This window comes from Megalobrama amblycephala, linkage group LG10, assembly GCF_018812025.1.
Source record: "Megalobrama amblycephala isolate DHTTF-2021 linkage group LG10, ASM1881202v1, whole genome shotgun sequence".
In the NCBI taxonomy this organism is placed as follows: Eukaryota; Metazoa; Chordata; class Actinopteri; order Cypriniformes; family Xenocyprididae; genus Megalobrama; species Megalobrama amblycephala.
Genome location: NC_063053.1, coordinates 3,905,188 through 3,925,393, shown reverse-complemented (window position 1 = coordinate 3,925,393; position 20,206 = coordinate 3,905,188). Strand labels below are relative to the sequence as shown.

The 20,206-nt window shown below is 36.6% G+C and overlaps 1 protein-coding gene across 1 annotated transcript in view; it reads left to right on the top strand.

Moving 5' to 3' along the window:
• Positions 1–20,206, top strand: part of LOC125276501 (adhesion G protein-coupled receptor A3) — a 160,000-nt gene that overhangs the window by 37,386 nt on the left and 102,408 nt on the right. Inside the window, exon 7 of the mRNA XM_048204028.1 lies at positions 6,442–6,655. Coding sequence (XP_048059985.1) covers positions 6,442–6,655 — 214 coding nt within the window. The remainder of the gene's footprint in view (positions 1–6,441; positions 6,656–20,206) is intronic.

Below are 20,206 nucleotides of genomic sequence, written 5' to 3'. Positions count from 1 at the left end.
CGTAAGACGATCATCACGCTCTGTTCCAAAACCTAATGTGCGTCCTTCAGTCTACATAGGCAGCTACCTTCGTTTAAGACACACTACATAGGCATCATATAGTGCTGTTCGCATTAGCAGCACTACTGATTCTCGCCTGTATATCAGAGAAGTATGATTCATTTGAGTGAATCGGTTCACTCAGATGTTTCATTTCAGTAAACTGGTTCAAAAAAGATTCATTTGCTAATTTTATTAGTTATGTTCAGTGTATGTGTATCTGTTCAAGTTTAATGCCACCACCCTTATTAGGGGCCAAGCACCGAAGGTGTGGAGGTACCTATTGTATCTGTTGGCGTTCTTTTTATTTTCGATTCTTCTTCTTCTTCTTCTTCTTCTTCCGCTCTGTAAGTCTATGGCAGCCCATAGAACCGCTTGCGGGAAAGTTGTGAAATTTGGCACACAGTTAGAGGACAGTCTGAGCTTCGTCCATAGCAAATTTGGATTCTCTAACTCAATCCCTCTAGCGCCACCAGCTGTCCAAAGTTGCGCTTATGTTTATGTTAATAACTTTTGAACCGTAAGGGTTAGAAACAAAATTCTGAAAATTCATTTTGAATTTTCTGAAAAACATACTTTTTCGAATTCCTCCTAGGCCGTTACTCCGATTTTCATGAAAATTGAACCAGATCATCTTCAGACCATGCCGACAAAAGTTATGGAATTCAAGTCGATTTCTCACACTGTTTTCGTAAAACACGCGAACAAATTGTACGTAGTGCTTGTGAAAATAGACATAAGGCTGTATCTCCGCAACGTTTTATCGTATTCAGACCAAACTTGGTACATGTCATCACAAGCATGACCTGAGGCATCATGCAGCGTTTCGGAGCAGCGCCACCTACTGGTGCGGATATTTTAGGATATTTTTGCTTATTACTTCTGATGGTTTTGTCCAAAAATCATACATTTGGTCTCGTTGGATTCAGGGCATCATGCCGAGTCGAATGATAACCAATTTTCCCATATCGGACATTTTGGCCGTCGGCCATTTTGAATTTTGTGCTAAAATGCTGTGTTTTACAAACGCATTAGCGTATCTTTACAAAACTCAGTATGGGTCATCAAGTTTCGGACCAGCGCCACCTTATGGTCAAAACTTATAACAAAATTTACAAAAATGCTAATAACTTTTGACTATATTAACTGATTGTAATGAAACTTGTCTCAGTTGATTCCTTGGGTCATGCCGAGAACACAGATATCAAATTTGCCATAGTCGGCTGAACTTCCTGTCCGCCATATTGTTTTTCTTTAAAAACCTACTTTTTCGAACTCCTCCTAGACCGTTGCTCCGATTTTCACCAAAATCGAACCGTATCATCTTCAGACCATGCCGACAAAAAGTTATGGATTTCAAGTTGATACGTCAAACCGTTTTCGTATACCGGAGCAATGAATTTGAGGCATAATGCAAAACCCAGTCTTGAAGCTGTATCTCTGCAATGCTTTGACATATTGACACCAAACTTTGCATCAGTCACCGTCACCTTACTTTGACCATACCACATTAATTTGGTCACAGCGCCACCTATTGGTTGAAAGTGATGAACCAGTAAATCCTCATTTTTGATCATTTTTCAGCTCTTTTGACTAAAATGATCTTAATGGGTCTTTAATTGCTCATTGTTGCAGTTGGTCTGATGCTCACAGCCATGTTGGCTGGCTTCTTTTGCTGTTTTTGTGCTCGGCCCCGTAATTGCTGCTTGCAGCTATGTTTGTTTCTGTTCCGCATAAATACTGATCTGATGGCAAAGATCATGACATCATCTAGTGGTTCTAGACATTTTGTAGTCAAAGATATTTTCCCCTTAAACAGCTTCAGCTACTTTGTTAGTTAACTGTTAACTAACTACTTTTCCAAACGGTTTTTCAAAAGCTTTAGTTTAACTACATTTAGTTTGTGTAGTTATAGGGTGGTAAGCTTTACAGTTTCAGAGTAGCTTTGCTACAGTCCATTGTCATTTTAGTATTATTTATATACGAGTATATTATTTAATAATATTTTGGTAACACTTTATAATCTCACGCTATGAATAATTAGTTAAGCATTAGTTAAGCACTAGTAAATAATCAATTAATCATTTATAAAACATTAATAGACATTAGTAAGCAGTTTATAAATACAGCTATAAATGCTTTGTTCTTGATTTATAAGCACATCTATAATGAGTGTAATAATTGTATTTTTGTACTTTATTAATAATTTAGAAATGATAAATTGATCATGTATTACATTATTCACAAACCAGTAGGAGTTGTCAGTGGTTCAAAAGATCATTTAGGAAGTTTAAGTAATTGATTAATAAAATATTTAAATGTACATTTATGCATCTTATTATTTAGACATATAGTATTAGTTACTTAGTGTGTTATTAAATGCTTTATTAACACATATTCCTAGTGTGAAAACTATCTCAGTACTAACTTTAAAACATTAGAGAACAGCAGTGCAGAAGATCACTGAACCTTTAAATCTCATTTATACAAGCTTTACAAAGCATAAACAGTCCTCACTTTAGATGAGCTCACAAAAATAGTTAACTGACCACTTCTAAATGTTTTATAATTACCTGAATTGATCATGAATTGCAGTAGGAATTCAGTGTGTTTATAAATGCTTTATTAACACACTAACTATTACTATGTCTAAATAATAAGATGTATAAATGAATGTTTAAATAGTTTATTAATCATTTACTTACACTTCCTAAATGATCTCATGAAGCTCTGACAACTCCTAAATAACTGGTTTGTAAATAATGTAATAATTTAGAAATGATAAATTGATTATTTATAAAGTATGAAAATACAATTATTAAACACATTATAGATAAACATTATAAATCAAGAATAAAACATTTATAGCTGTATTTATAAACTGCTTACTAATGTCTATTAATGTTTTATAAATGATGAATTAACTATTTACTAATGCTTCATAGCATGCAGTTATTATAGTGTTACCAATATTTGGAATGCAGTTTTTGTTTTTATTTAATTTTGTATTTAATTTTTATTTTCTGTTTTAGTTTAACTGTTAGTATTAGTATTATAAATACCATTATAGTATTTATTTGTATGTGCTTTTGTCATTTTTATTAGTTTTTTAACATTTCTTGTTAGCTTCAATATTTTTTTTTTATTTCATTTTTACTTAATTTTACTTTATTAACTTCATTAGTTAGTTTCATTTCAGTTAGTTGCCAAGGCAACATTTTCAAGTCTTTTAAATTTAGTTTAGCACTAGTCTCTCCGTCTCTCTTTCATTCTTTGACACGTTTTGTCTCTTTTATTTGTTATTCCCTGCTGTTGTGATGAGTAGCAGATGGAGCAGAAGCCCAGTGTAATTACACACAGACTCACCCTACTTTATTAGCGGTTGTGTCTCGTCCTCCAGGGTGGGCAGGCGGCATGACGGCGTCCCTCTGCCCAGATCAGGTGCTCTTCCGCTGGGATCCACAGCAGCCTCTGCTGGCCTTGTCTCTAAGGAGTGGTGCTGTAATGATATATGCGGCCCTGGGGCCGACTGATTAATTTACTTTGGCTCAGAGCTGCTGCTGGTGTGTCTGCGGTCTGGAGGAGCTGCCGTGGGCCGCTCAGGGGCCAGAACAATCCCCACGCTCTTTCATTTGCCCAAGAGTGCCTGAAGAAGGTACAAAAGATGTGTAGATTCAGAGAGGGACGCACCGGTTAAAGTGCTGCAAATACCACATGCATCTCCTCTGAAATAAAACACAACTGAGAAATACAACAGCCTTGTTTAGATAAACTGCAAAAATTACTTTTTATGAATTAAATAAAAAAAAAAAACTTAATTCATTTTAATTTTACTGTAGCAAAACAGCTGTTCGCTGTTAGTTCATGTATTAACAATAAATTATATTAACATACAACTTTTGATTTTAAAAATGTATTAGTAAATGCTAAAATTATCATGAGCTAAGATTGATAAATGCTTTATGCATATTTTTAATGTTACTAATGTAGTTCACTAATGTTAAATGGAAACTTATTGTAAAGTTTACTAAAAACATTTGTCATCTATATGATTTTTTTTTTTTAATTTTGAGGATGTTTCACATTCTCAGAGGATGTTTTGTCAGATTTCACTACATTCTGTAAAGTAAACATACACACACATACACTCACACACACACATGCACACATTCCCACACACACATACACTCACACACACATGCACACATTCCCACACACACATACACTCACACACACGCACTCACACACATGCACACATTCACGCACACACAAACACACACCCACAAGCTCTTACCCACACGCACACTCACAAGCTAAAATTAATTTGCACTCATTTTGTTCACTTTGCTTGACATAAAAGTCCAGAAATGAGCCAGATTGTGTCATATGGCATTAAAAAATCACAAGATATTTGAAGAAAAACACCATCTAATTTTTTACTTCAGGCTGCGTCCATTTAACTGTCTGACTATTTTAATCCAGTTGAGTCCATCAGATGGTGAGTCAGTCTTGAGTCATGAGGAATCTGAGTCGGGTAAACAGAGAGGGTCATTATAAAGTTAGTTGTGGAGAGGGTCATTCCAGCAGGAGCGGTTAATCTGATCAGAGCTCAAGATGAGAGTCCAGTCAGATGAGATGACCGTGTCCGAGGCGCAGAGCAACCCCTTCAACACAGCTTCAGAGTACACTGTAACAAAATAGAAAAGTTGTTTCAACTCAAAATAGTAAGTATTAGTGCTGTCTTCAAATTTTAAGTTGACTCGAAAAATAAAGTTGTAGCTTGGATATTTGAGTTATCTCAAGTTAAATCCAGAAAAATTATTCTATTGCAAACTTTTTTAAGTTGTAATAGCTAATTGCAACAATTTTTTTTTTACAGTGCAAAGTTTACAAATATATCTGACACATAATTAAGATGCACTAGATCTGTGAAGCTTAAGGGTTATTTACAGTAGTGGCCAAAAGTGATGTCTGGACTGGGAAAATTGACTCTTCACTCTTTATTCAAATATTATTAAAAATTATTTTATAAGTTTTACTTGGTGTCAATTGTTTTATTTGTGATAATAACTCAATTAAATTCTTGTGCAGACATACTTTTTGGCCAGGCTGTCATACAAAGTATTTATGAACACATGCAAAAACAAGAGAGAACTACTGAAATATTAATAACTGATTATGTTGTGTCAGCTTTTTGGTTTTCTATGCATTTGTTTTTTGCATAAAATAAAATCTGTAGCTTGCCTTTTTTGCCAAATAATTTTAACTAAGTTCAGTTTTTTTTGCTCTTCCCTCATATTTAAAACATTATATATATATATATCATGTGAGTATAGTATTTATTTGGATGTTTACATTTGATTCTGAATGAGTTTGATAGTGCTCCGTGGCTAAAGCTAACATTACACACTGTTGGAGAGATTTATAAAGAATGAAGTTGTGTTTATGCATTATACAGTCTGCAAGTTTTTAAAAATGAAAATAATGACTGTAATATAATGTAAAATAATAATAATAATGACAATGTCTTGTCTCCGTGAATACAGTAATAACCGATGGTAACTTTAACCACATTTAACAGTACATTAGCAACATGCTAACGAAACATTTAGAAAGACAATTTACAAATATCACTAAAAATATCATGATATCATGGATCATGTCAGTTATTATTGCTCCATCTGCCATTTTTTGCTATTGTCCTTGTTTGCTTACCTAGTCTGATGATTCAGCTGTGCACAGATCCAGACGTTAATACTGGCTGCCCTTGTGTAATGCTTGAACATGGGCTGGCATATGCAAATATTGGGGGCGTACATATTAATGATCCCGACTGTTACGTAACAGTCAGTGTTATGTTGAGATTCGCCTGTTCTTCGGAGGTCTTTTAAACAAATGAGATTTACAAAAGGAGGAGGAAACAATGGAGTTTGAAACTCAATGTATGCCTTTTCCATGTACTGAACTCTTGTTATTCAGCTATGCCGAGGTAAATTCAATTTTTGATTCTAGGGCACCTTTAATAATCCTGCAGTGTGACATTTAAATTCCAAAATTTATCAAAAGAACAAATATTCCATTTAGCCTTTTAAAAGAAATGATGTTCAAAATAGTTTCAGGTAGTTATAATTTTATGCAACTTTTATGGATGTTTATGAAACTTAATTTGACGGTTTTAGGATTAGTAACACTAAATTGGATTAAGTAAAGTGAGTGGCAGGTGATTAATCAGCTGGTTTTGGGCAGTTTTAGACTATTGGTTAAATGTATTTTCTTGACTGAATCTAATTATTGTAAAGGAAATGCTGATAAAAATAGTTTCAGGTGGAGTTTAGTATGTCTATTTCATGTCAACCACCCGTCTGATTTGCGCTGTTCTCCATCATCGTGTCTGTTTCTCAGATGGACCGCTGGAGCTGCCCGTCCTGCAGCTCATTCCCACCCAGAGGCAGCTGGTGTTCCGGGGGGACCGCTTGCCCCTACAGTGCACCGCCTCGTACCTCGACCCTTCTGTCAAACTGTCCTGGAGCCACGAACAGCATCCCGTCTATGCGCTGGAAGAGAGAGGCCTGTACGTGGAAGACAGCATCATTCACGACTGCTGCCTCGTTACCAGGTGAGACGATAATATTTTAGACACAATATTATCCGGTCTGTTTTTGCTTCAACAGTGAAATTGCTTCAAATAAGCCGTAGTGGCGTTTCCGAATGAATCAGTATTGGTGAATGAATTGGTTGAGTGAATGATTCAATGACTGCCTCATAAAGACAGTCGCTTGTTTTGTACCTGATTGAATTAGTGTTTTTAACGTATCGGTTGTGTGAATGAATAAACATTCCTGAATGAATAAATATTTCTGAATGAATCAGTGGCTGTGTCCGAAATCGCCCTTTAATAGGGCACTATTTGAGAGGACAGCCATTTGCAGTGGTGTCCGAAACCATAGTGGATGTTATCGAGTGCACTCATTCAATCTCACAATGCACTGCAATAACGAGTGTACAACTAATGTACACCCATCAGCTACAGAATACCCTTAATGCACTGTGACGGTCATGCCGAATGAATTCCCGCGTCTCGCCAGAAGATGGCTCCCGCAGCTGAATCATCCATCCATCCGTTTTCCAAACTGTGGGTTCAGCAAAATAGCACTATCATTTTATTGTTTATTTAAGGCATATACATGGTAGTTTCCATGACAGAGTTCAATATAAATGTTTTCATTACTAATGGAGCTGCCAGTTTCAAATTCAAAACAGCAAGCACAAACTATGCAAAAGCAGCAGCCCTTCTGGCACATTCAGTGACCGGATTCACTCACTCTTTTTCATTCACTCTTTCATGTTAACTATATTAGTGGACTAATGTAGGGAATAGTGAATGAGGGAATAGAAAATACACAGCTAGTATTTTTAATGGATTGGTTGAATGAACGAATCAACATTCCTGAATGAATCGGTTGAGTGAATGAAGTAAAGAGTCACTCATAAAGACAGTTGCTTGTTTCATTACTTAATGAATCAATGCTTTTGAATGAATCCTTTGAATGAACAATTCAATGATTCACTCATGAAGACAGTCACTTGATTGGTTTAAGGCAATTAAAGGGTTAGTTCACCCAAAAATGAAAATTATGTCATTAATGACTCACCCTCATGTCGTTCCACACCCGTAAGACCTTCGTTCATCTTCAGAACACAGTTTAAGATATTTTAGATTTAGTCCGAGAGCTTTCTGTCCCTCCATTGAAAATGTATGTACGGTATACTGTCCATGTCCAGAAAGGTAATAAAAACATCATCAAAGTAGTCCATGTGACATCAGTGGGTTAGTTAGAAGTTTTTGAAGCATCTAAAATACATTTTGGCCCAAAAATAACAAAAAAAAAAAAAACTGCTCCGGACAGTGACGCGATTAGGACATCCGCGACATGCACACCTACGCACCATTTTAAAAACTATAGAAATACCAAAATACAAACAGTGTAGAATAGCTTGAATACAGCGTGCGTCTCCCTCAGACTGTAAACGAAGCTCTGGCGCACCGGATAACACGTCAGCAGCGTCTTACATCAGCAGCGTCACTGCGGAGTCGTGAACCACACTCCGGAGCAGAAGGGGGCGGTAATGCACCAATAAGCTGGATGCCAACCGCTGTAAAACAGGAAAGAAGAAGAAGAAGAAGAAGCGGAGTCGTGAACGCGGATTGACAACAGACCCGGAAGAGAATACAATGCTGAATAAAGACGTAGTTTTTGTTATTTTTGGACCAAAATGTATTTTCGATGCTTCAAAATGTCGCGGATGTCCTAATCGCCAAAAACAACCACGGCAACGTAAAAGTGCATTACCAACGCCGACAGATGAAAGGATTCAATGGAATCAATTCAATGGAAAGGATTCCGGAAGAGAAGACAATGCTGAATAAAGTCGTAGTTTTTGTTATTTTTGGACCAAAATGTATTTTTGATGCTTCAACAAACTCTAACTAACCCACTGATGTCACATGGACTACTTTGATGATGTTTTTATTACCTTTCTGGACATGGACAGTATACCGTACATACATTTTCAATGGAGGGACAGAAAGCTCTCGGACTAAATCTAAAAATATCTTAAACTGTGTTCCGAAGATGAACGGAGGTCTTACGGGTTTGGAACGACATGAGGGTGAGTCATTAATGACAGAATTTAAATTTTTGGGTGAACTAACCCTTTAATCAGCTGTGTTTTTTTGGCAGTTTCAGACTGTTGAATATCTGAAGTCAACCTGAAGCTCCTTTTGTCAATTCCAAAATATATCAACGGTCTTGTCAATTGATAATGTACAGTTTCAGTTATTAAACATCAAAGCAGAAGAGAAACCAGTCTTTTAGCTGGGACACTTATCTTTGTCCATTTTAGGGATTAGAGATGTTTTTATGCAATGAGGGAATGATGATGACGCAAAGATTTCCCAAATCTTATGTCTATGGAAAAACATTTTTGTATGACTGCCTGGTCAAAAATATCCGCACAATTTATTGCGTTATCACATTAGGTTGTTTCTTGGCGGTTGCTAGTGTGTTCTTTGTGGTTGCTAGTTATTTGCACCGTATTGTGAATAATAGTTAAGAATTAGCCATTGGAAATGTCATCCTATGATGGTTACGGTCTGGTACTTTAGGCTTGAGGTGGAAAAATGTCTTTTTTTTGGAAAGTTCAGCATGCATTTCCTAAAAAACGGGCCACACACACACACATACTTTGCTATCTAAATGGGTTTGCATATACTTCTATTGTTTCTATTGCAAATCAGGACATTCCCAAAAGGAGGTTTTGGGAGTATTTGTCAAGTTTAGCTCACTTCTGTGTACAAATTTGTCCCCAAAATATGGTTAAGTAGGTACACACACACACACACTCATCCTGTGTGCTGAATGACTATTGTAACTGCAGTTTACCTTTTGTTATCAGCGGCCTTGATAGTGATCTGAGAGGACATGACTGAATTGTGTTGGTCGGTTTCAAGCGGCTCTGTGTGTCCGTGAGTCCCTGCAGAGGTTTGGCAGGCGAGCTTCAGCAGTCATCTAAGAGTCGGGCAGGTTTAGTGCGCTTAAAGAAACATATGCTGCATGGTAATTAGGGCAATAATGCACCACATGCCGACTCTCAAGCACTTCACAGACCACCGTGCCTCTTCCTCTGGCTCTCTCTCCATTTCCCACACACACACGAATCTGTTTGTGTGAAAGTGAACCATGTGGCGGTTAATTACTTCAACTAGCTTTCACCACGCAGTAACGTCTGAGCATAAATATTGATGAAGTGCCGACAGAAATATGTTTCCCTGTGTCAACAAGTCCTTTTTGCGGAGGACGGAGCGCTGCATGCTGGCGAAAGAGTGTTGGTGTTTCCTCAACTTCACACGAGCGCTAATTTCCCTTCATTAGTAAACTTGTTTATTAGTATGCAGAGGAGACACTGACTCATTCAGCCGTCATATGAGTCATCTGCTCTGCAGTCCGGCCTCGTTCTGTTCCGACTAAATTCCCTCTCGGATTTCACTCATAATCTCAGGACTAGCTGAGCGAGTCATTTCTGAAGTTTGTTTAGAAAGTGAGACGAAGCAGATTGATTAGTTACATACTACCATACATCTAGTTTAATGCTTTGTTTAATAGCCTCACTGGATATAAAATCTTTTTTTTTTTGCTAGAACTACTCTTACAAAATTATATATTGATGGTATATGGAAGCATAAATCTGGATAAATTCAATTTCAAATGTATTATACAAAAGGGCAATATAATATGTAAAATTTGTGTATTTGATTTTGTATTTCGCATATAGTCATTTGTGTGACATCTGGTGTCAAATTGAAAATTCAAAAGCAATAATGTAATTTACATTTTCCATTTCCTTTACTGGTATTGAATTTAAAGGTGTACACATTATAATTAGCAAAATTATTAACAGAACTTAAGGGAACTTTTTAATTTGTTAATGCAACATGGATGGCAAGATCTTTTAAATGCATTTATACTCACTATTAAGACATTTGAAATTGCATACTGCACAATTGATGCTTTCTGAGGGAACTGCATTAACATGTTCACATATTCCCCTGTCATTGCCACTTTACATATTCCATTCTGCATATTGCATTTCAAATTGAATTGATCCAGCTTTATGCTTCCATAATCAGATGGTCTTTAATACACACCAAATGTATTCAGCGTCAGAATTAAAACCACAGCAGACACAAACAGACACAATTAAATAGAAATATATGTAAAGCGGCTGTAAAAAGTCAGCTTGATGCATCACCTCACATTCTTTCTTGGGCTGCATGATTTGAGAATTTTGATTATTATTATTTTTTTTTTTATTGTGATTGAAATTTTAAAAAATCCAGGCTTGCTGTGATTATTTAAAGCAGAGTTATTATTATAAAAAAAATAAAGTATTAAAAACATTTCATCTATTTGCTAAAGTGTCATTTTTCATTTTCATTTAGTTTAACTTGATGTAATACAATAACTAAAACTGAAATAAAAATTAATAAACATTATATAGACATATTAAATAATTATTAAATCTTTAAAGGATTAGTTCACCTAAAAATTATCCCATAATTTACTCACCCTTAGGCCATCCTAGGTGTACATGATTTTTTTTTCTTTCAGACGAACACAATCAGAGTTATATTAAAAATGTTCTGGCTCTTCCAAGCTTTATAATGAGAGTGAATAGTAACCGAGATTTTGAAGCCCAAAACAAGTGCATCCATCCATCATAAAAGTAATCCATACAACTCCAGGGGGTTAATAAAGGCCTTCTGAAGCAAAAGCTATGGGTTTTTGTAAACATCCATATTTATAACTTTTTTAAACTGTAATCACTGGCTTCTGTACGTGAGTCGATTCCGGCAGAAGAGTGAACTTTGACCTGACGCATGATGCATTGACCAACGCGGAAGCACAGAGGATAGAGCAAAACAAAACACCAGTCACGTATTAAAAGTCAAAAACGAGAATTTTTATAGAGTTTGTTGCAGTGTTAATTTCGTTGATGAATAATTTTCGACATAATTTTTTGTCAACAACATTTTTTCATGGTCGAAAACGAGACGATGACTAAATAAAAATGCGTTTTGAATGACTAAAACTATGACTAAAATCTACTCTAATTTTCGTCAATGAATAAAAACGAGACAAAAATGAAAGAGAGGGACGATTTGGGAAGATATCCAGTCAGTACTGCTGTGTGGAAGATGCGCACATTTGAAGTGTAACGTGCTGATCTAACCGCGGGAAAGCCGGTGCTGTTGCGCCCTCTACAGGCTCGTGCAGCAGCAGCACTTCAGACTACTTCGCAATGAATGAATAGCGCACATTTATGCCAAGCGATTGCTTATAAGCTAATGTTGATAAATTATGATGTTTACTACACAATGTTTATATGGTAGTATGTTTTAGACGGATGTAAGAATGCATATTCTATCACCCTCATGGGCAGCCTGCTACAGTGCAGACTGCAGACATTTCAGAATAAGAGTCACGGTGTATTTCAGGATGGTTTATAATTATTATTGTTTCCTGGTCATTATTGTTATTTTGTTTACACAATAAACTGTATTTAATTTAATTTCTATTCAATTCATAGTAAACTACTGTATCTTCTGTCACAGGAAGGAAAGACTAAGAACATTATTTGACACATTATTCAATATATTTTACAAATATAAGGGTTAACTAAACCTAAAACCAAAGAAATCTTCATTACTTGAAGTAAACGTTAACTGAAATAAAAAATAAATATATAAATATATATATATATAAAAAAAGTAAAGTCTAAGCTTTAGCTTAACCTGAGGTATTAAAATAACAAACAGAATTAAAAACTTATTGACATTTAAAAGCAAATACTAAAAGACAAACAAAAAAATACTAAAACTTTTAACTAAAATTACAATGAAAACAGAAAAACTAAAAATCAAATCTAATAAAAATAATAATAGTACCTCAATGATAAGTGTGTCAATCCCTGAAAAGTACTGAATTTTGCTCTTTCGTGTCTTTTTGCACTTGAACGGTCAAAAAACGTCCGCTTTGGCGAGCAAAGTACAGTTGGGTGAAAATAAACAGTTTGGGGAATATGTAGGCCTACCTATATCAGTGCATAGGATCTATATATTGTTAGAGAAATGCTTAATGCTTTATAATTTAACTAAATGAAATTTTAGTCGACTAAAATCTTATGATATTTAGTCGACTAAAACTAGACTAAAACTTAAACAATTTCCGATGACTAAAATATAACTAAACTAAATGGCATTTTAGTCAAAAGACTATGACTCAAACTAAATTAAAATTTGCTGTCAAAATTAACACTGGTTTGTTGCCCAGCTCTATTTGTTTGAACCGCGAGAAGCGTCATGCGTTACCAGAAGCCAGTGATTATAGTCTATAAAGTTATAAATATGGATATTTTTCTTACAAAAACCCATCGCTTCACTTCAGAAGGCCTTTATTTACCCCCTGGAGCCGTATGGATTACTTTTATGATGGATGGATGCGCGTTTTTGGCTGTAATTTAATCAATAATCAAATAATCAAACGCTTCACTCTGAAACACACTGTGCATATATTTATTTAAGTGAACTGCAGTAATGTGATTTGATAATTGCATCATTTAGTTTTTTTGATGAATCGTGCAGCGCTAGTTCTTTCTGTGCTGTATTTGGTCATGTGATATGTTTGATTGACAGCTGTCCTGGTGTGTTTCAGGTGAGTATGAAGACACTCAGAACTGGCTGCCATCTGCTGTTGTTTTGTGTCTGGCTCTCATTCTTCTCTCCATTTTCTGTCGTTCATTCCAAGACTTGTTCCTGCAGAGATGTGATGGATTTCTTGACATTCTCATTCTGATTAGGCCTCTCAATTAATCGCCGCTCTCCCCTTGTACATACAAACGCTGCTGCTCTATTTTACGAGTGGAACCTATACAGTAATGTTGCTCTTGGCAGCGTGGAGATCCTCTGGCGAGAGAGACGGAGAGAGAGAGACGGGAACGGCCCCGTCTGACTCCGCCGGCCAACCAAAACACCAGTCCCTTAATCAGAGCAGAATCACACACACAGCTGTAAACGTGCCTGTCGGCAGTGATGGAGTGAGTTAGTGTGGTCGATCCCGCAGGATGCTGTACTATGGTAAAAATATACAGCCTCCATTATGAAGCTGTGCCCTACACAGCTATTAAACTGTCAATGTCCATGATCTACGTCCACACACATAGTTCTTTCCGTAGCGCTAATTGTTTGATTTAAGACCAGATTGTGGTCAGACTGTTTGCAGGTTCGACATTTGTGTTTTTGACCTAAGGATTGAAATGTTTCAAATTACACTTTAGGATTGTGTTATATAAATCTGCTTGTTATTATATACCCTTTTTTCAATAAAATTGCATGCACTGCATGAGTTGAATCGTTCACAAGAAGACCAGAAACATGAATTAAAACTACTGTATCTAACCTATAAAACTACTGTATCAAATTTGATATACAAACTTCTAAGGCCTCTAAATGATCAAACTCTGCTAGTAAACCTGTCGCAGTCTTTTGTATAATTGTTCAAGGGTCATTGGCCAAAAAAGTTTTTAAAAGTGTAAAAAAAAAAAAAAAACATAATGGAGATATAATGAATTTTGAAGTTTTATTAAGTGTTAACAAAGAGATTATGTGGTTTTTATAATCAATTAACACTGCTTTTGTCATTTTTTACAAGATTTGTCACCAAAAAAGTCATTCAGTTTAGCCAAAATTTTGGTTTTACTGAATGACACTTTTGGTTATACCGAATGACAATATTTTCAATCAATGCTAACAGGCTGATATCTAGCAAAAGAACAATCAAACATTTTATATTTAGTACAAGTATTTTAAAATATTGCAACATTTTCCATGTTTTATAGCGGTTGTACCGAATGACCTGATGTTTCAAGTGAAAACATGAATTTTTCAAATAGTTAAGAGAGAGTTAGTTACTTTGCTTCACGACCACGTGGTCCTTTGCAGATGTCTGAATGATGTCACATCCTGTCACATGATGCTGACGGCATGACTTGATCCAAAATGGTCCCTTTATATTGGTTACTCCGAATCACATCAATGAAATTCATTTTTCCGGACATTCTTTCTCATAACAAAGCAACGACTTCTACACATAATTTTTAAAACCATTTTGCACTATGTTGATATATGATGTTATAAAATCATGGCAGAATAAAAAATATATACATTTATTACATTTTAAGATATTTTAATCACAAATGAAATGGCTGTATTGGCCTTTGGACGGTTAAACCGAATGACCTTTTGACACTTCAAAATCTTTAAAATACTTTTAGATGTAGCAAAATATAATTAAAACCTTTTGGATTCAATAAAAGAGACCTAGTTATACTACCTTACATACTTTGGATGTCATATCTTTGTTTTTTTTTAAAATTAGTATTAAGGCCGTTGGACAAAAAATGACCCGACACGTCACTGACCCACAAACGTCCTCCTTCAGCTCATGTCTTTCTGCTGTGAAATCTGCACTAATTTTTATTAAGTAAACCTAAGAATAACTTTGATATTGTTAGTAATATTTCAGCTGGGCTAAAGCAACTTCAATTTACTTGATTATCCAAACATCATTTTTTTTTTTTTTATAAAAATCATGAGTATCAAATATGATCCTCAGGCTTTTGAGGAAGGTTTATTTGTTCATATCTCAATCATCATTGTATTGCATTGCATGATATGTTTTAAAATTACAGAGCTTTAATCATAAATCATCTTACTAAGACATTTTTTTGGCAGATATTGATATTTATATGCATTTTATGTCAGTATCTGCTATACTGTTATAAAGATCTCATTGATTTACATTACAAACGTCCATATAAATCCATATAAATATCAGCATCTGCACCAAATTGCATATTTTTGCTCAGTTTGAGTCTCTGAATGAAGCTTCATATTCTCAGACTATATGAGCCATATGTATCAAATATGATACTCAAAACACATGCAAACCTGTTTTATACTTTGTCTAAAGGTTCAATCAACCGTTCCATTTGAAATTAAAAAAAATAAATAAATAACAATAAAATCTTGACTATTATTTCATATGTCAGGCTTTACATGATTAAGAATGTAAATGGAGTTGATTTTGAGTTAATCTTGACTTCACTATAAATATTGCTTTTAACTCTCTCACTCACACACACAATCTCTGGTTCTCTCTGATGATTTTTGCCCTCTCTGGGCTGATTGGCTCTCGGGTGATGTGATGTGGTAACCATGGCGACTGGAGTTTAATTCTTTCATTATGGCTCTGTTTGTCTGATGAGGGTTTGTGTCTGTCTCTCAGGTTAGACAGATGAGAGAAAGACTAACAGAAGACAGACTGACACACTGAGTGACCTAAACGGCAATTATATTCACAGTTTCCAGCAAACTTATTCCAGTGAATTTCATTCGCTGCTTTAGTATGTTTGTGTTTCGGTGTTTCTATGAGTAAAACCTTTCAAATAAACTCCTGTCAAGTTCATTGTTTTTCCAGTCTCTTGACTGTCTCACGTAACCTGCTGTTTATATAGTACAGACAAGTATGTAACTCGTCTGTAATCCCATAAACCCAGATTTCACTTCATCATCCTGATCTAATGGCGCCTCAGACTCCATAAGCAGCCAATATTTGTTCAACCTTTAGAGGAACATTGAGAATTTTATGATGGAATAGTCAGTGTCTCATGTGTTGAGCTGAAACCAGAGACAAACCTTAGATCAACCTTAAATCATCCTCAAATAAACCTCATAATTGAAACTGCTGACGGGGGAAATGAAGAAATATATTCAAATGTTCAACTCATTATGAAGTGCATGGAAGAATTTAAAATGTAAATGTTTGAATTGATTGTTCATTACTTCTCTAAATTGATAGTGTAGAAACTTTCAGAAGACTGGTTTATTTAGATGATTATTATATTAGTAAATACTATACTCTATGAAAAGTCGCTTCTGCTCACCAAGGCTGCGTTTATTTGATCAAAAATATAGTAAAAACAGTAATATTGTGAAATATTATGACAATTTAAAGAACTGTTTTCTATGTGAATTTATTTTTCAAATGTTTGTCGCAACACTAAAGTCATGGGTTTGCTTCCCATGCTGGTAAGATGTAGGTCTATAGCATGAATGCACTGTAAGTTGCTTTTAGATCTACTAAATTAATAAGTTTTATCAAACACTAGAGGGATGAAAAAGTGTTCCTGAGTGCGTTTGTGTCCTTTTACTGGTCTTTAATATTTCACGTTTATTTACCTTTTCTTGTTGTTGTTCAAGCTCCAGTGATACTGACTGGAGGAGAGCCTCTATAGTGGGCAGAACTATTTTCATGCTCTGGGTTTTGAAATATTCATCAGTGAAGCCCCTTTACTTCGACACTTTACAGGCCTGTTATTATCCTCTGATTGTGAAATATCAGAGCATGATTGTGAATGCTGCTAATGAAGCGTTTTGGAGACGATTGTGGACAGCTGGACAATGGAGCTCTGTTGTGTGAATGTAGGTCAGTGTGTGTGTTTGTGTGTGTGTGTGTGTGTGTGTGTGTGTGTGTGTGTGTGTGTGTGTGTGTGTGTGTGTGTGTGTGTGTGTGTGTGTGTGTGTGTTCTCATTGATGCTTGTTCTACTCTTGTTTGGACACATACAAAATTTCATTTTATTTTGAAGAAAATGTGAGTACTGTGTGCAAAACTCACTACCATTATGATTGGATGTTGTGTGTGGTTGCCAGGGTGTTGCTCTGTGGTTGCTAATGTGTTGTGGGTGGTTGCCAGGGTGTTGCTATGCTGTTACAAATGTGTTGTGTGTGTGGTTGACAGGGCGTTACTTTGTGGTTCATAGTGTGCTGTGGTTAGTTGCCTGAATGTTGCTATGCTTGTGATTTTTTTTTTTTTTGTGGTTGGTTGACAGGGTGTTGCTGTGGTGGATATGTTATGGGTGATCGCCAGGGTGTTGCTATGTGGTTAGTAATGTGTTGTGGGTGGTTGCCAGGATGTTGCTATGTGATTGTGTTGTGGGTGGTTTCCAGGGTGTTGCTATATGGTTGCCAGTGCGTTGCTATGTGGTTGCTAATGTGTTGTGGGTGGTTGCCAGTGTGTTGCTATGTGGTTGCTAATGTGTTGTGTGAAGTTGCCCAGGTGTTGCTATGCTGTCAAAACTGTGTTTTTTGTGTGGTTGCCAGGGTATTGCTATATGGGTGGTACTGTGCTGTGGTTAATTGTCACAATGTTTCTATGCTTGTGAATGTATTGTGGTTTGTTGACAGGGTGTTGCTGTGGTTGATAATATGTTATGAGTGATTGCCAGGGTGTTGTTATTTGGTTAGAAATGTGTTGTGGATGGTTGCCAGGATGTTGCTATGTGATTTTGTTGTGGGTGGTTGCCAGTGTGTTGCAATGTGTTTGCTAATGTGTTGCTATGTGGTTGCTAATGTGTTGTGGGTGATTGTCAGGGTGTTGCTATGTGGTTGGTAATGTGCTGTGGTTGATTGCCACAATGTTGCTTTGCTTGTGAATTTATTGTGGATGGTTGACAAGGTGTTGCTGTGGTTGATAATATGAGTGATTGCCAGGGTGTTGGTATTTGGTTAGAATTGTGTTGTGGATGGTTGCCAGGATGTTGCAATGTGATTTTGTTGTGGGTGGTTGCAATGTGTTTGCTAATGTGTTGCTATGTGGTTGCTAATGTGTTGTGGGTGATTGCCAGGGTGTTGCTATGTGGTTGGTAATGTGCTGTGGTTGATTGCCACAATGTTGCTTTGCTTGTGAATTTATTGTGGATGGTTGACAGGGTGCTGCTGTGGTTGATAATATGTTGTGAGTGGTTGCCAGGGTGTTGGTATTTGGTTGGTAATGTGTTGTGAGTAGTTGCCAGGATGTTGCTATGTGATTTTGTTGTGGGTGGTTGCCTGGGTGTTGCTATGTGGTTGCTAATGTTTTGTGGGTGGTTGCCAGTGTGTTGCTATGTGGTTGCTAATGTATTGTGTGAAGTTGCCCAGGTGTTGCTATGCTGTCAAAACTGTGTTTTTTGTGTGGTTGCCAGGGTATTGCTATATGGGTGGTACTGTGCTGTGGTTAATTGTCTCAATGTTTCTATGCTTGTGAATGTATTGTGGTTGGTTGACAGGGTGTATCTGTGGTTGATAATATGTTATGAGTGATTGCCAGGGTGTTGGTATTTGGTTAGAAATGTGTTGTGGATGGTTGCCAGGATGTTGCTATGTGATTTTGTTGTGGGTGGTTGCCAGTGTGCTGCAATGTGTTTGCTAATGTGTTGTGGGTGATTGCCAGGGTGTTGCTATGTGGTTGGTAATGTGCTGTGGTTGATTGCCACAATGTTGCTTTGCTTGTGAATTTATTGTGGGTGGTTGCCAGGGTGTTGGTATTTGGTTGGTAATGTGTTGTGAGTGGTTGCCAGGATGTTGCTATGTGATTTTGTTGTGGGTGGTTGCCTGGGTGTTGCTATGTGGTTGCTAATGTGTTGTGTGTGGTTGCCAGGGTTTTGCTATGAGGTTGCTAAGTTGTCGTTGGTGAGTGCCAGGATGTTGCTATTTGTTTGTTTTGTGGGTCGTTTCCACAGTGTTGCTGTGGTTGCTAATATGTTATGGATTGGTTGCCAGGGTTTTGCTATGTGATTGTGACTGTGTTGTGGGTGGTTGCCAAGTTGTTGCTATGCAGTCTACTCTATATTTAGTTTCATTCTTGTCTAGGAGCAATAATTAAAATATTAAAGAGATAAAATTTAAAATCATTATTTGATTTTACCCACCCTCATGTTGTTCTAATCCTAGATGACTTTATTGATTTTGTGTAACACAACAGGAGACATTTAGAAAGAGTCTTTTCTTTGTGTTTGTTGTGTGTATTTCTGCATGTGTCGTGTCATAAGTTTGTCATCACTCGTATCTCTGTAGGGGAAGCACTCTGTTATTTTTGGCATGTAGTTACGAGTTTAACGTGGCACAAGCACAGCTGCCGGACCACAAAGCTCTGCTTCGCGCCACAGAGACCGCATGCTCTTCAGAGCAGTCTCTGAGCCATATGTGCTACAGATGGGTCAGTCTCTAGTGCTGCCATGGGCTGGTCCGAGGGTCCGAGGTCGTTAATCAGGGATCTAAGTGTTGCCGGACCGCAGCAGAGAAGAATAATATGCCATAATTAGACGTCATCAGCACATCAGGTTGATTTATGACGCTTTTTTTTACCTGGATAATCTCCCAAACAGACACTAAACAGGGCTACCTTGCACTCTAGGTATTATTTTTTCATAGAAAATTGTGCATTTCTACTGAAGTATGTCTTTTATAATTATGACGTGTTGCTTGTCATCTGTTGTAATGGTGATTTTTTTTTTTCACTTTTTCACTGAAAAAGCCTTATAAAAAGTAATCATAGAGACTCTGAAGTAGGCTTTTATCTTGTTGGGCCAGTAAGCAGCCACCTAGCAACACCCTTGCAACCACCTCAAAACACCACTGGAACTACCTAGCACACCCTGGCAACCACATGGCAACCACCTAGAACCCCCCAGGCAGCAACCATCTAGCACACCCTAGCAACCACATAACAACAG